General features: G+C 29.5%; 1 protein-coding gene across 1 annotated transcript in view; it reads right to left on the minus strand.

Moving 5' to 3' along the window:
• Chc (clathrin heavy chain) overlaps positions 1-13,269 on the minus strand; it is a 78,307-nt gene extending 65,038 nt beyond the window's left edge. Inside the window, exons 1-2 of the mRNA XM_067277926.1 lie at positions 13,236-13,269; positions 12,896-13,098 (exon numbers count right to left, since the gene is read on the minus strand). Coding sequence (XP_067134027.1) covers positions 12,896-12,937 — 42 coding nt within the window. The 5' untranslated portion in view covers positions 12,938-13,098; positions 13,236-13,269. The remainder of the gene's footprint in view (positions 1-12,895; positions 13,099-13,235) is intronic.
• Positions 13,270-17,193: the final 3,924 nt, after the last annotated feature.

The following is a 17,193-nucleotide window of genomic DNA, read 5'->3' on the forward strand; positions in this document are numbered from 1 at the left end:
TTTTCAATTACTCTCACAAACTGATGTTTCAAGAAAAAAGAAAAAAACAGCTAATGATCTGTGTTAAGTGAAAATGCTAATTTTAATATTTTACAGGTATCCATTGATATGGTTACTTAATCCTTCGATGCTACTGCATATATCAAAATCATGTCAAATATGGTATTTGTTAAGTAAAGATAGCTGGTAAAGCCACGTTAAAACTTCTACCACATATTTATAGGAATTACTGCAATTAATTTCACATATTAATCAATCCTGCATTAAGCAAGGGATACCTGTACAAATATTCTTTTACCTGTACAGTGTTAGAAAAACTAAGTGAAAATAAAATTCCCTTTCTTGAGATTAAAAAATTTGTTTAAAAAAGAAATAAGACTCTAAAAAACCAAACAATTTTAATGCCAAACAATCAGCCAAATTATTGTATTTTTTGGACTATGTAATTCAAACATAGGTTGTTTGAAATTAAATCAGATAAATCAATTTTACATCAAAAATTTAAAACTTTTTGATGTAAAACTTGTATAAATTAGCCTGTACTGATCACTTCAATTTGAAAACATTCTTATTTTGTATTCAGAACAACCAAAAATGCCAATTCATTTGTAGACAATTCAAAATCTTTTATGTACCAAAATCATGCAAAGAAAAAAAATCCAGCAACAAATTGCATAAATTTCCCAGAAAAAACAATTAAATTTGCATGTGGTTCAATCTATTATATTTTATTAAAAAATTATAAAAATGGCAAATGAGTTAGTATTTAAAAGTTTTTTGCAAGAAAATCTTTAATAAGTCCAACCCCATTTGAGATATGACATAAGACTTCCTATATATCTCTATCCTTTAACCACCAAAATTTTAGTAGCATCAATCTCCCAATACACAAACCTCCCTACAAAATTTCAGAAATTTTTAACAAAAGGCACAGAAGCTTTAAAGTGGGTGAACAAAATTGTGCAACACTAGCATTAATATATACATAAAATCCTTTTTTTTGCATTTCAATGTTTTGAAGTCCCAGTTCAAAAATTAAAAGATGTGGGGGTCATTTTTTGACAGATTACCTTGTGTGTGTGTTATGTATATATACACACACACAAAGTATGACTGACAGTCAAGTAAAAAAATTTTTTTTTCATTTTAATACATGATTAACTGTTTAAAGTAATATGAGAAGTTACTTTTTTTTTGTGTCTATAAAGTTCACTAGCCTCTACAATTCAAGCACACATTATTAATTCAAGCATCTTTATCAATGGATAACAGTTTGGGGAAATAGCCCCTTAACTAGGTCATAAATGTTTATTTTCAGGTATAATTTTTTTTACACCTAAAGATAGCCAGTTAGATCAGGCATGTTCATGTTTTCCCAACCTTACCCACTAACAAAAGTATACTTTGTCACTTTGCATTTTCTCAAAGTTGTTGAAAAGGTTATTTTTAATCCATTTAAACTAGAGATGGGCAATCTTTTTCTATGTAAAGGCCACATTTAAAACTCTTGAACTGATGTGGGCCTCCACATGAGAGAAAAGAAAGCAAAAACTGAGTAAATCACAATTATTTATTCCTATATGATTTATAAGTATACTTAATTTGACTACTGTCACTGATGTGAATGTAATATATCCAAAATATTTGGTTAAATGTTAGTCACTGGTAGTTTTAAATTAGTTTTGATACAAGTCTGTTAAGTAAAAACTAAAACAAGAAATTGGCTAAATTTTTACTCAGTTGTAGAAAACATTAAGAAATTAAGCAGAAAAATTTTTAGTCTGGAAATTAATATATTTATTAATATTTTGTGCAGCGTGGGCTGCATAGAATATTAATGCTGGCTGCATGCAGCTCAGGGGTCACAAGTTGCCCACACCCGATAAACTATACTACCACAAATTCTTTTATCACATTACAAACAGTCAATTTTGAAAATATGGTCATTCGAAAAATAATGATTTTCACAAAGAAATCTGAACAAAACAGAGGGATATTTTAGTTAAACTTGATGCTTTGCTAAAGCTATATAACCTAATGTCTTATAGCAATACCCAAGATTAATTTTTTTTTAATTTTCTGATGCATATCTGAACAATTATTCAAAAATCTTATTGCTATATATAATTTTGGTGAAGACATTCTCTTCATTATTTGGACATGTTAACAATCATTTAATTGTAGTCATTTCCATTTGTCAGTAGACAGCATTAATATTTTGAATGTATTTCATTCATGCATATTCACATGTTCAACTTTTGTTGCTTTTAGAAAAGCTGTATTGTGAATACCTCTAATAGATAAGAGTGCAAAAAGTAATACATTATACTTATTGCATCTCTCCTCTCAACATTCCAGAGTTCATATGATATTCAATCAGTAGGAATTGATAAAATATCTGACTAGAAAACTTTAGAAGAGAACACATTAAATTTACTAACAGTGGTAAACCAAAAAATTTTAAGTTGTCAAATGAACAGACTAGTTTTAAAAAAAAGCACCAGATGTTTAAGGGAGATATGAAGGGAAAGTAACACAAAGAAATTTCCTTGTTTCACAGCATTGCATGATCATTTGCTATTTAAGAACTACAAAGATATAGCCTATACATGTTTAAAACAATATGTAAACACCTGACAATTCTTATGAGGAAGCTATACAAGAAAAAGACTTAGGTCCTAAATTTGAAAGAATTAATGGTTTAAAAACAGAAGAGTTATAAAAATGTATTCTATATCAAGATCATGTAAACTGCAAATATTTTGGAAATGGTAGGCTTGGAAGGAAAAAAGGCATTAAAGTAGAAATCTAAACATGAATTTTATGAAAATAAGACATTGTTAACCAAAGAAACTAAGTTGATTACAAGTTAAATCTGAAAATTTGGACTCATTAAAATGAAAGATAACTGATTTGTTGAACAATTATGATTGGAAAGTTGAGCTAATATAGTTATATATCTTAAGGATTAAAAATTGGCAGGCTGAATAATACAGAACAAATGCTGGAAGCTAATTCTAAAAAGTTTCCAAAAAAGTAATAACTATATTACATTTTCATTCAAAATATAGACTGAATGAATTTTTCCTGTGGTGATGGCATGGTTATAAAAGCTAGATTTAAGAGAATGAAACCTACAGTCCATCTAACAAGAGCTCTTCTAAATCATTCTGATGAGCAATTAGTCTTGTTGACACAGGATGACAATTGTCATACTAATAAGATATAGCCATGAAAAAAAATTTTGAAAGTTAACTTTGATAACTAAATTATATGCTTTTAAAATGGTATTAACTAGGGTTTCTCAAAACGGGATCCCAGTTGTTTTTTAACCCAGGAAATCCTGCAAATTTCTTAAAAGTTCACTTTTCTCGTATTTTATGTTAAGGTTGTGGAAATTTTTCCAATAGAAAGCATAATGAACTCAAACTGTCAGAATACATTTGTATTTATTAATTTTAAACCTACTTAGTTTTTTTAATTTTTCCTTGTTATGGCATGTCACAAATGGTCAATAATCAATATGAAGCTTATTTGTGGCAGGACTCTGAAAATTCTTTACTTGTCAGAACCTGTAATATCTGAAATAATTGTGCTTACGCTGTCTTAATTTTTAACCATGCCCAGTAGCTTCAATAACTGCGTAACGCCAAGTTGTGCAAATTGGGCAAGGATACAAACAAGTACGAAGTCTGCAAGAATGAAGTTTTTCTTCATAAACCTAATTATTAAAGCCAAACGAATTGCCGAATTATCGGGCTATAAGCTCTATGCCACTATTAAAGTAGCGAAGGCAGACAAATCAAGAATACTAGAGAGCAAAAGGAGTACTGCAATCTCGAAAATGAACTAAAAATCTTCCAGGTTACAGGTGAAATAACACAACATCTGTCTTCTCTTAAATGCATTAAACACGATTCCACTCATATCAACTTAACATTATCCACTTAATCAGAAAGAAGATTCTCGGTAGCAAGACTTTTCATTACTGAAATAAGAATCAAGATTGAGTAATGGGAGTATTGACTATCTTTGCTTTTTAAAATCATATAAAAATTTACAATAATATTTTGTATTATGTTTTATTTAAAAATGAAAATTACCTTTTAAGTTAGAAGTTTGATCTAAGTTCTTTTTTTTTTAAATATTCAACTCAATTCAAAAGCATTTTTTTTGGTCGTCTTTGTTGTAGTATGCAGTTTTCAGCAAACTTTAATGAATTTTTCTATTTGAAAATTTCTACGTAATTCAAAAGGTAATTTTATATATATATATATATATATATATATATATAATCTTACACTGCATTATTAATATGATTTTGGAGGTTGTGGAACATATTAAATTAATTTAAAAAATGAAAAATAATTATATCATTGGATTTCATGATATTTTGTATATTTTAAAAATAATTAATTCTATCCCGGGATACAGTTCACTTTTATCCCAAAATCCCGGAAAATGAGAAACTCTAGTATTAACAAAACATCACATAATCAAGTTAACACATCGTTAAAATTAGAATCAAAAAGGTCACTACTATTCTGATCTATCTACTTCACTTTTTAACCAATCATAGTATAGAAAACCATCTTATATTAAACATGCATCTCAAGTTTTTAATAATAATTTTAAATATAAAGTTAGAAGATATTATGCAATGATTTGTTTTACTATTTTCTAAATAGTAATTGGCTAAATGGAACAATTTAAGCATTCAACTTGATAACATGACAATTAAGAGCTGATCTATTAAGTATCTTATAGCATATATACTTTTATTATTTAATGAAAGTTGAAGTATCTTAAACTAGTGTGTTCCTTAAGATATCATGCATAGCAAAAAGCATTTTGACAAATATATAGCACAATTGTTAGAATCCATGGCTTGCAAACAAAAATTTAAAATGTTTTCTCATTATGAGAGAGAATAGTATACTAACATTTGCTTGGAAAGAAAGTTAATTCACTAGAATTAAAGAAATAATTGGAAAAATTCTTGGAGAATTCACACCATATTCATGGAATTTGTCAAGAGTTAGTGGTGTTCACAACAGTTTCATTGTAAATTTCATAAAAAATATCTACAAATTTTCCATGTTATCAAAAACTTCTATTGTTCTAACATTGTTAGATTTAAAGTTTATTTTGTACTTACATACAAAGAATTATTGCTAGGTTTCCATATCTGTTAAAAGTTTGATCACCACCATCAGTTTCACTTTTACACTGATCAATGCCATGAACTTTTCAATGTGGTATAGTTATTGGTGATGGGACAGTACCAAAGTTCTCCCAATTCTGATTCTGCTGAAAACTCAATTCCAATTCTTTTGAATACTTTCTAAATTTTAATTTAGAACAATTAGTGATTTACTTTATGAACATAGTACATTCATTAATTAATAATCAATCATCAAGCTTAAGAATGGAAAAATTGAAAAATCCAGAATCAATCTTTTGAAAGGAACCTGAAAATTCTCCATTTGTAATATACATTTTGTTTTTATTGTCACAATTAGGTGCATAGACAATGTCAAATGCCCTGTCTATCTATGCACCTAGTCGTGACAATAAAAACATAAAAGACAACACTGTTTCAGAATATACTGTAATATACACGTTTTTATTGTGTACTATCTTATTTCAGATAAAGTTAATATTGCAATACTACTCAAAGAAATTACAGCTAATTCCCTTTTACTCAAAAGAACTATCCCATCATTTCATCTAGGGTCACAACCTTTGGAAACTGCTGCTTTTGCAGATGCAATGACAGGAATCAGGGAATGTAAATGAGAAGATGCACTTCTTTTTTCATGCTTTTCGCAACCAGCAAGCCTTGTAAATACTTTAGGTTCATTGTATTTAATGTTAAATGAGGTTTGGCAAATGATGCAATGAGCTGAACAAAGAATAAACTCAAAAATTGGTTAAGCTTCAATGTCTAAACTGATATCTGGAAAACTCAATTTTTAAAACTCAAACTGGCAACACAGTACAAACAAGTATTTTTACTTAGAATCACTTGAATCTCATTTAAAAATTTAATGTATTACAGCATCATCTGTGAATCAAAAACTTTCTCATTATAATTATGAAAACTGTTTTGTTGCAAGTAAAATATACTAAATATTAAAATTATTATTATATATTTTTTAATTCAAATATAAATTTTGTTTAAATGTTGGCAAAACAGTTTAAAATATAAATATTTTTGTTGACCACCAGTCTTGATTTGAAATTGCTGATCAAGTTGGCCTAACACTGACCAGGTGGCAACCCTAATGTCACCCTATCTTTCCTAAAATGGGAACAATTAGTACTGACCAAGTGCAATCTCTCATCACTGACTACACAAGAAAAGTCTGCCATGACAGACAGTGCCTCATGTATGGGATATGGCATACTCAGTTTTGTCCACAAGGAAGTTTCCAATAAATTAATACTTAACTTGTTTATTTGTTTTGTCAAAACTGTCTCTTCTTATTCTTGTTTTGTTTGGTGTCACGACTTGGTGAATTTATAGACACTTGGCAAATTCATCTATTTAATCCATAATCTTTACACATTTACGTATATTACGTAACAGACTGAAAAGGGGCGAAAGCCCGAAACACCTCTCTGTAAAGATTATGGATTAAATAGATGAATTTGCCAAGTGTCTATAAATTCACCAAGTCGTAATACTAACTGTTAATATCAATTTTTAAAAATTTTTAATCTACAACTGAAACAATTCTTATTAAATATGGAAGAATAATTTTAAGAATCAGAAATCATGAAGAGGTTTGCTCAACTCCAGTTACCAGGAAATGCCCAATTTTTCCAATTTCTGATTAATCATCCCATCACTAATAGTTATATGCAAAAAGCTAAACGACAGCCAGATGGCCAAGCAGTTAAGGTTGGCCATCCAGCTAGACGGCTTATCACTAGGAGATTTGGAATCAAATACAGTCAGGTTGAAAAACACCAGAAGTTTTGGGGGATGGTCTGTCTTGAATATGCAGGATCCTGTTCCTCGCCACCCAACTGCTCTATTATAGAGCTGACCAAACTATGACAAACTTGATAAAAACTTAGTGCTCACAGGGCAAAAGAATAAAAAATAAAAGCTAGTATGTTTTTGCATTTGCAGGCCTAGGAGTGCTATTTCCTCTTTGAAAAAGTGAGAAAAGTGAGTTGAAATACAGAAAAAAGTGAGTAAAAAGTGAGTGCAATAGTGACAAAACAAAGTGAAAACACAGAAGGAAAACTCAGCAAAATAGCAGTAAAGATTGTTATTTTCTTTTTATTCTGTTATGGTTAAACACATTTTAAAAATTTCTGTATATACTGTAATATAGTAGCCACTCGTTATATCGCGTTTTTTTGGTCCCCAGCATTTGAGTCAATTTTAAATTACCAATTGCCACTGAATTTCTATTTGCAACGAAATACGAGAAAGAGCTAAATATGCAGAACAGGTGGATAGATCGATTGTCATTTGTTTCCTTTTGATATAAAAGTTGTTTATTTATTAGTTTTAAGTACAGTCTCCTCATTTACAAGTTTCTGTGAGTTCGAAATTTCATACCTTTATGTGAATTAACGGTATTGCGTCAATTCACATAAAGGTGTAAAATTTCGAATTCACCGCATAATGTGTAAGGAAACGATCTCTCTAATTCTGAACGAAAACTTTAAAATTTTTATACAGTAGTAACTTTATTTTGCTTTTTAGAGAATTTTTACTCTAATTTTATAAGTTTTGATGTTCTATTATATATTCAATATTTTTTTTAAATTTTGAATTACAGCATTTATAATTTTTATTGAAAAATATAAACTACACGAATTTCTAATAAGCGATTTATATAGTACTGTATAATAAAATCGCAATTGATGTTTTGTTTTTATATCGACAGTATTTGTCTTTCAATGTCATTGTTAAAGAAACAATAATGCTAAATGGGCGTTCATGGTTTCGATGTTTACGTAAACGTCAATTAATTCGATATAACCTACGAATAAAATTCAGGATTGAAAAACTAAGCTTATTTTATATCAGAAACACTTGCTGATGAAAGAATAGCGATTCCATAGCATGTATAATCTGTTCAGTAAAAGCCCAGAATTTTTATTACTCGGTTATATCGCGTTTTTTTTTCTGTCTCCCGATAACCAGTGGCTTCTGTATTTCAAGTAAAACATGAATACTTGAAAAGTCTTTGGCTTCTGTAAATAATCAGTCATGAAAGATGATGTTCTTTTATTAAGATTATTCTGCATGTTATCAGCTTCCTTCTTTTTCGCTTCCTCTTGCTTTTGAACACTTAACACTAATAAGCATCACACGTGCTGCTTGTACTTCATTCATGTTCTTGCTGTTAATAGCCTTCTCCAGTTTTTTTGTTTGCTGCTTCTAACAAAACTTGGACTGTCGCATGTATTTCATTTTCTTCTACATTTTTCTGGTTTAAACTCAGTTGCAGTTCCATAATCTTCATGTTACGAACAGCTTTCTTTTGTTGTTCTTCAAAACATTTCTGTGCTCTTTTTTCCGTTTCTCTTATTCTTTTAACTTCTTTTCATTTTCCAATCGTTCTTGATAATTTCTATGCACCGAGGAAGCTAATTTCAGTCGTCCTTTGTAATAGGTACAAGGTGTGGGCTTTGGTCATACATGTTTAGTCTCTCCTTAACAATCAAAAGTGAATTAAGCATTCTTTCTAACACTGATGCTCTATCAGGAGAAAGTGCCCGGCATAAAATTGATCCTCTCTTTCATGGGAACGGGATTTTCGATGCTGATTTCACTAATTTGGCTATTCTCGGATATTTATCATTATCAGAAACTGTTTATTTTTTAATGCTTCGAGATGTGTAAATATTGATTTCCAAATAAAATAATAATCTGAAATAAATATACTCCAAATAATATAAGTAAAGTAATATTTTATTAATGATTTCATAAATAAAAAGGAACTTTTTCCTGCAGATGAATAAAAACCAACATCGTTGCAAAGTTGTTAACCTTTGGGAAGCGTGTGAAAATCTTTCTCACAAGCAATTACGTGTTGTACTTTTTACAACACTTCGAATATTTTAATTTCTTTGGTAAATTTTATATGTAAATATGAATTTACATTTTCGTTTACTTTTTTAGTCTCTCAATTAATGCACAATTATAATCGGCATAAGAGAAGATTAAAAAATGGATATTTCACAAGCAAAGTAATCACACATTTTATGAAAATAACACTTACTATATGGAATAATTATACTTGTAGTCAATTTAAACATACATTTATGGGAAGATGTAGATGTGATTTAACGTTAACAATATGCTATGAAATCATTAAAGTAATTTTATTAAACTCAAGTTTATGAAATTATTTAAAGATAAATCAAGTAAAAAAATATTTTTGTAAACGAGAACTCCATAACCCGATTGTTAATTAAAACCAAATAATCTGCCAAATTATTGGGCTATAACCAGGATAACTAAATGGTCAGAAACGAAATCTTTTTTAGTGGTAGGAGGTTACGCTATCATCTCGTGTTAATTTTAATAATTATATATTTTGAATTTAAAAGCGGCAGCAGTGTTGTCAGCTTGAGAGATTAATCCCTCTGCGTAATGTGTTTTCCCCTGCAAAAAGACTTTAGTGATTTTCTTAGAAAACAGCCAAAACCGCGGGATGTTTAGAATACTTATTTTTAAACTCTGTAGAAGGAAATGCAATTCGGATAAGGTAGATTTTGGCGAATAATGAAAATATGGCATGAGTACATAACTTTACTCAACACTGGCTTCTGAATTTGTAATGAGAGGGATTTTTTAAGTGCATAAAAGATTTTTTTAAATACGTTAAATAAATTTTTGTTTCCTATAACCTAACGACACTGAGCGGGCAGTTGCAATTTTGAGTCTGCTCAGGGCCGCGTATTTTCTTCTAAAAAATTCTATTCCGATAGTCCGATAATTCGGCAATTCGTTTGGCTTTAAAATTATTTTTGGTTTGTCCCACATCTTAATTAAGCACGTGAAAATGACCAAAAAGTGAGAAAAGTGAGAAAATGACATGAAAAGTGAGAAAAGTGAGGATACTTCAGAAAAGTGAGCGACTCCGAGGCCTGCATTTGCTTCTAAACAAAGTATCACTAATTTCTTATAATTTACAATGTAAACGAAGAGAATGTCAATCAATACCAATACATTCAACCATCCCCAGATGATTGAATGTATTGGTATTGTGGAGACAGGACAGTGACAAAACACCATCTTATGGGAAATCAACAAAGTATACCTATCTGACACTGATTGCAAATGCAAAAATTGATGATTGGAAGTCAATGTTAATTTTGATTTAATCTCAAATTTATATATTAGTGTGCATACTCATCTACAACACGGTCATCACTACACTAACTCCTAAACCAGGAATTTTTTACTGTTTACTAAACATTTGTAAGTGCTGGATTCTGAACAAACTAACCTGTTTGGAAAGTGAGCACTCAGTTTGATAAAACCTAGTTTCCAAATGCACCCTTTGATCTCATGAAGTTAGATGCCATAGAAAATTACAGACTATATACAATTGAAATTTTTGAACTTACATATTTTAATAAAAATTTTAAGAAAACTCTGGATAGACAGGTTTTTGTAGGAGAGGCAGAAATCAAATATCATAAAAACAAACAAAATTGTTTTTGTTTTAAGCATATAGCATTAACACAAAGCAGAAATTTCCATAAGATTCTTTTCTAAATCCATGAAAATTTTGTTTTACAGGTTTTCCATTATTGCTATAAACCCCAAGACATGATGGGTCATATAGTTGAAGAAATTAACATTTGTTTGATATTACAAGACTAAAGTGGAAAAGAAAAATGAATTTTCAAAAATTTATGTTCAATACAAATTGAACTTCAAGTCACAAGATCAAAAATTATATAACATTACTTCTATTAAACAATAGATTGTAAACTTCCAGTTTGATTTTATATTTCCAATATTTATTTAGACTATTAGATTTAAATAGTAATGGTATAATGGTAACACTTGATTTATTTCATCAGAATGATCATCATCTTTGGCCTGAAGATGGAACATAATTCCGAAAATGTTTAACCTAATAAAGAACTTTCCTGGTCTATTTCATAAGCAATTTGAATCAAGTTTAAAATTAAATAATTAACAAGATCCTTAAATTTTAAAAAATTTGATAACTAAATTTACATTAAGTTAGAAAAATCTAATTCTGACAAATTATTTAAATATTATACTATTTTAAATTACTTATCAACTCAGTGTTATAAATAAAACTTGTGTATAAAAACTTTATAATTTAAAAAACTTTAAATGTACAATCAATCCAAGACAACAATCCTAAATAAAATTAAGAATATTTTTATTATACAAATCTTAGCACACACAAATTTATATTGCTACTAATGATTTATTTACATAATTCTACATATCTAAAACTAGCAGCATTGATTTTTGGAGGTTTCAATTATCAAAGTACAAAATGAGAATTTATTATGGTTCAAACTAATGACAAGTAAAACTAACATTGAAATTAACACCAACATCTTAACCAAATAATTTTCAATTTATATTAAAACTGAAAATTTAAATATATACCAAGATTATAAAAATATATTTTATATGAAGTCATATGATACATAAAACTTTACAACCCACATGATACTGGGTGTGGTTTATATTACACTGGTTTACACTGGCACAAGGAATCATCATAACTGCAATGTTATCTTTGAATATTAAATAAGCTTTTTGATTATTTGATATTTGATTTGAACATTACGTATCAGCAGCATAGTTTTCAAATCTACTAAGCTCATTTTTTCTAAAAATCAAGATGCTGGTTTAATCCAAAATAATTTAAAGTCTCTTATAATACATATCAGTTCTTTAATATTTTTAAATCAAATTTTGATTATTACAAGATAAATCAATGAAATCTAACTTGGATACATAAAATTAATTCTGAATATGGCTACTTCACATTTATTGATAATATCTAATCATCAACCATCAAGTTTCTAACAATAAGTCACCTGTTTCAGATATTGTAAAGGTCTCCATTAAACATTTTAATTTGCAGTAGAGAATTTATTAATATTTGCTCTTATTAAACAGGTCACCTGAATGAAAAACTTACTTTAGAAGGAAATGGAAATATCCATGAAATACATTTAAAAACTTAAAATTTATTAAATTTATAAATAAATTACTGTAATTATCAATTGGGAATTTAATTCTTTAAGCAATTTTTCTTCATTTTTTATGAAAGTAAAATTCAACATTGAATTTTCAATATAATGAATTTATTGTTTGTAACTTGATAAGTATTTCACGAGTTAAACTATTATTAAGTTTACTTTTAAACAAAAATTTATTAACATTTATAGACTAAGAAAGATTAGTACCAAAAAAACTGCAGGTTAATTGTTACTTCTCAATATTTTACAGCAATTTTTAATTTAAACAACTCCTAATGACTCAAATGAAATACTTGTGTGTGAATGTGTAAAAACCATTCAGATTTATAGTATATATCATGTTTGGGCACTTATAGAGGAAATAAATTCGAGGAATTTGATAAGAGTCTATCGAAATTACTCGTTAAAAATGCTTAGTTTCAATTCATCATATAATTTCCCTAAATGACTCAAACATTATCTTTCGACCTGAGCTTAATGCAAATGAAACAGTCCAATTTCAAGAAGGGAAATTATATTGTCTAAATGTAATTAATTGAAGTGAATACGATGTAAAACTTCGATAATTTTTCGCAGAATCACCCGAAGGGGCGTTCTTCGTTCCACCCAAAGCTGACTTAGGCTTAGTGAAGAAAGACTTATAAAAGCAAATAATCACCTGTAAATGCTCCTGGAATCTAATTGGCAATACTTGCGTCATGTTTGATGTCTATGTCCACCGTCTGGCGGGCCACAACCTATTAATCCTAAACGAATTTCTCTTCACACTTACAAACGGCCGGCTTCTCTGACTGATTAATCTAAAATGGCGTCCTCTGGCGGATTAACACTCGCAAACAACGACGACGAAAAAAGCAGTACCTATATCCATTGGTTATACAAATTAACATCATTAAGTATTATAAAATTTGATTAACATATTAGACATGTCTAATATATATTTATATTGAACTTTTTGTATTTTTTATATCAAATTAATATAATTAAAACGTGTTTACGATTTTGGCGGAAGAGTACTGTGAATCGGCTTGCCACATCACCTCTTTCAATCATTGCAGGTATTAATAATGCCATCTTGTGGTTTTAAGTGAAATCGCTATTAGATATTCTATCAATTTTCATATGTTCTAATACATAATATTAAATTTTAACTCTTTATATTAAATTTAAAAAGTTATATATTCCATTAAATCGGATTAAAAATTATTTTAAAAAGTTAAAATTGATATTCGTATGCTAATAAGATGACAAAAGCATTTTCCGTCTTGTGTATGAGAATTTTTCACACATTTTGCTGTAGTTTCGAAATTTAAAGTTTTATTACTTGTAAAATTTCGTCTTTTTAACTTTTAGATACAAAGAATGATAGACTAAATACACTATAAAATATATTAAATTTTAACATTTATCTAAATTGTTAGTGTCCGTACAAATAATCAGTGTCGGATGGAAGAAAGCTGGATCCTAAACAAAATTTCGATCCAGCTTTTCTCAAAATAGGAATCAATTTTATTATATTTTCTGTTGGATTCTCTTGAAGCTGCGAGTGCTTTCGTGTTCACATTTTAAAAATTATAATTATACGTAAAATTTTATTCCTGTGTTAATTTACAAATTGATTTACGGTTTGCTTGGCTTGATGGAATGCGGTAGCGCAACGCTTGGACGTTTTGTTAAGAGGAAGTATCTTCCGGAAAGATTTTCTATGGGGAATTAGTCTCTATTTAGGTGTTAGACACGAGAAGAAAAACTGGAAAACATCACGTAGCCAGCTCGTTAGACTCAAATCACGGCCAGTGTTCTGTGATCTAATCCACTGGTCCCTAGACAATTGTTTACTTTGCCGAGGCCTAAGTCCGACTCTATAAATGATAGGATCTTCTGTTGATTTTTATTATTTTGATAAAAGTATATAAGGTTTGGAATAAAATTTGATCCAAAAATTACACATAATCACATATTCTTCTTATGTTTTACATGATCACTCATCTCCTGTTTTCAAGAATAATCCTCGAAACAAATTTAGACAACATCATTTTAGATTAGGTTTAATTTTTTGTACTAGTTTTATCTCTGATTATTCCTTTCCTTAAGCTAGTTAGAAATTTGTTTAGAATAAATAGAACTTTTTAATTCAGTCAAGCTAAGTTTTCATGCTTAACGATTGAAATCGTTAAACATGAAATCGTTTTCGTAAATAATGTAGGCCTACATATTTTAGAAGCGATTTAATTAGGCCTATATATAGTCTACTTTGAAAAATTGCTTTATATTCTTTTGAAATTTAGCGGCTAGGTGGCCGAGGCAGTTAAGGCAACTGCTCTGAGGAAACCCGGAATCAAATTCGGGCGAGTTGAAAATTCCTGGAAGTTTTGGAATGATGGTCCAGCTCGGATGTCAGACCCGTCTGGCTGCCTATCGTAGGTCTGACCAAACCAACGATAAGCCTGAAAAAATGTCCTCTCAGTGCCCTGAGCAGATAATTTCATGTAGAGTGTGTTTGCAATGACATATTTCAGTTTTGCAGATTAATGAAGTACATTTAGTATTTTAAATTCGTAAAAAGTGTAAAATGAAATAAAACCTATCTAACCTCTGACATATCCTATCTATCCTAGTACCAGTATCAGCTTAAAGTCCAAACAGATAAATAACACCAATATAATATCAAAACTAAAACTGATCGAATAGAATGAAATTACATTTTACTATTATGAAAAATGAAATTATATTCTGACAAGCAAACCGAAAATGACAATAAATATTAATATATGCGTATGTTTTTAAAATTTTATTCTTTACAGAGACAAGTTAAGCGATGGAAGTTTACGATCACAGATAGACATACAGTACTCTATAACAAAGAAAAAAATGTATTTGCAAATATATTTTAAATTATTGGGCTGCAACTTGAAAAAATTGTTGATCTATAAATTCCCACTATCGTCCGTCTGTTTTTCCTTAATCTCGAGGATGGAATTACATAGATGAAAGCCGAGTCATATATGGGAAGCTTATGGGCAGAGCCGGTGAACTATATACAAACTTTCAATGTAAAACGGAAGTTACGTTATTTCAATTCAAAGCTTTTCTCCTGAAAGGAGTAGACAACCAGCACGACTCCATTGGTAAAGGAAAAGTATGATGTACAGGGGCAATACACTACAATATTAATTCGAGGTGGAGAGCATATATTTTAAATTAAATAAATTAAAAATTTGATTTTAAAAAATTGCAGGTTGGCATTGTGACGATGTCATAATAAATATTTGCTCGTTACATTACAGTTTTAAAGCATAATTTATTTAATATTTTTTGTTTTCTGATAAGTTTTATGTATGTATGTGTGTATTTTGATATACCGTACGGTTGATTTATTGATATTATTTAATAATTAGTTGTAACAAAAACTATTATTAAAAGTATGATTAACTATCTTTTAATTTAGGTATTAGTTCTTTTCTAAAATATCAATTGAAAATTTTAGAACAGTTAAAAATATCGCGTAAAAATAAATATTATATAATTTTCTTTAATAATAATAAAGTTTAGTGTGTAAATTCTTGTAAATTCAGGGATATGTATACATATTGTTACAAACATATCGAAAACATCTCTAAACTGCTTTATGTTTCTTAAATTAAAATTTTATTTTCATGTTTAACATACTTTTATTTCGTTTTTTCAGTCAAAGAAGATGAATGCCTCTATGCTTCGAGGTAATTTTCAACATTTTTATCTACACAAAATTATTTTGTCGTCCAGTTTTATTTACTGATGAAAACGAGGAAAGTTCAATGGATAAAAACAAATAATTCGTTTGTTATATACATACAGTACATTGGAATGGCTTTCGGAAGTTGAAAATTTCTTCAACCGTATTTGTTTCTCTGATAAAGAAAGCTACGTTCCATATCACCGGGAAGATTAAGAAATAGATACAATGCAAGAATTTGGATCTGAAAATCCTTATTAAACTAGAGAACTGATACGACACATTTTTAAGGTGAATGAATGACTGATGCATAATGGCTGTTTTTCCTTCTCAGAACGAATCATTATTGCAGAAGTGTACCTAGATTGTTTCGTTCTAATTTGTGATGTCACAGTTACAAGATCTCCAATCGTCAATCAATTTTTATCTTCGAACTAGAGACTGCATGTGCATGCATTTCTAAATCAAAATTCTCTTACCCAAAATTGGAAACAATGGCCCAATTTCCTGACCATCTCGTTCTCCAGACGTCCAGACGTTCTCCGGTCGTCGAGTATAACACTCGACGACCGGATGGCCGAGCAGTTAAAGTGTCAGCCTACAGAGACCCAAAAAATTCCAGGAATTTTTTCAGGGATGGTTTATCTCATATATGTCAGGCCTTCACTACCAAGCCTCCCCATTCTGGGCCTGGCCAAATTTACTATGAGCTTGATTAAAAGTACCTCCTGGTAGCACAAGGAATAAAGAGTAAAAGAAAAAAAAACACGACACTAACGAGCTTTGTTTTGTTAGTTACGGTAGCGCAACACTTGGGAGATCTGCCTAGGCGGGATGCCTTTTTAAGGGTAACTGGCCCGTATTTAGATGTTAACTTATGATTAGTCACTCAAGCGAGAAATCTTTTACTTTCCTGACTGTTATATTTGAAGGAAAGTATGACAATCGATCAAAAAAATCACCGTCCAAAATGTTTACATTTTTGGACTCAAGAGACCTTGAAACGTAGAGAAATGCAAAAATAAATCAGGGTTTTTCTCTATGATTTTTTCTCTATATATGGATGTTTGTGTGTTGGGGGATACGATTTTGTTCACCTACTTCGAAGCTTAATTAATAACTCATGTGTCTTTTGTCAAATTTTCTAAAATTTTGCAGGAAGGTTTGTGTATTAGGGGATTAATGGTATTAAATTTTTGTAATTAAAGGTCGAGGTGATGGGGAGATAGAGGGTTGTGTGT

Source organism: Centruroides vittatus, unplaced genomic scaffold (genome assembly GCF_030686945.1).
Source record: "Centruroides vittatus isolate TY-2023 unplaced genomic scaffold, ASM3068694v2 contig_1168, whole genome shotgun sequence".
NCBI classification, from domain to species: domain Eukaryota; kingdom Metazoa; phylum Arthropoda; class Arachnida; order Scorpiones; family Buthidae; genus Centruroides; species Centruroides vittatus.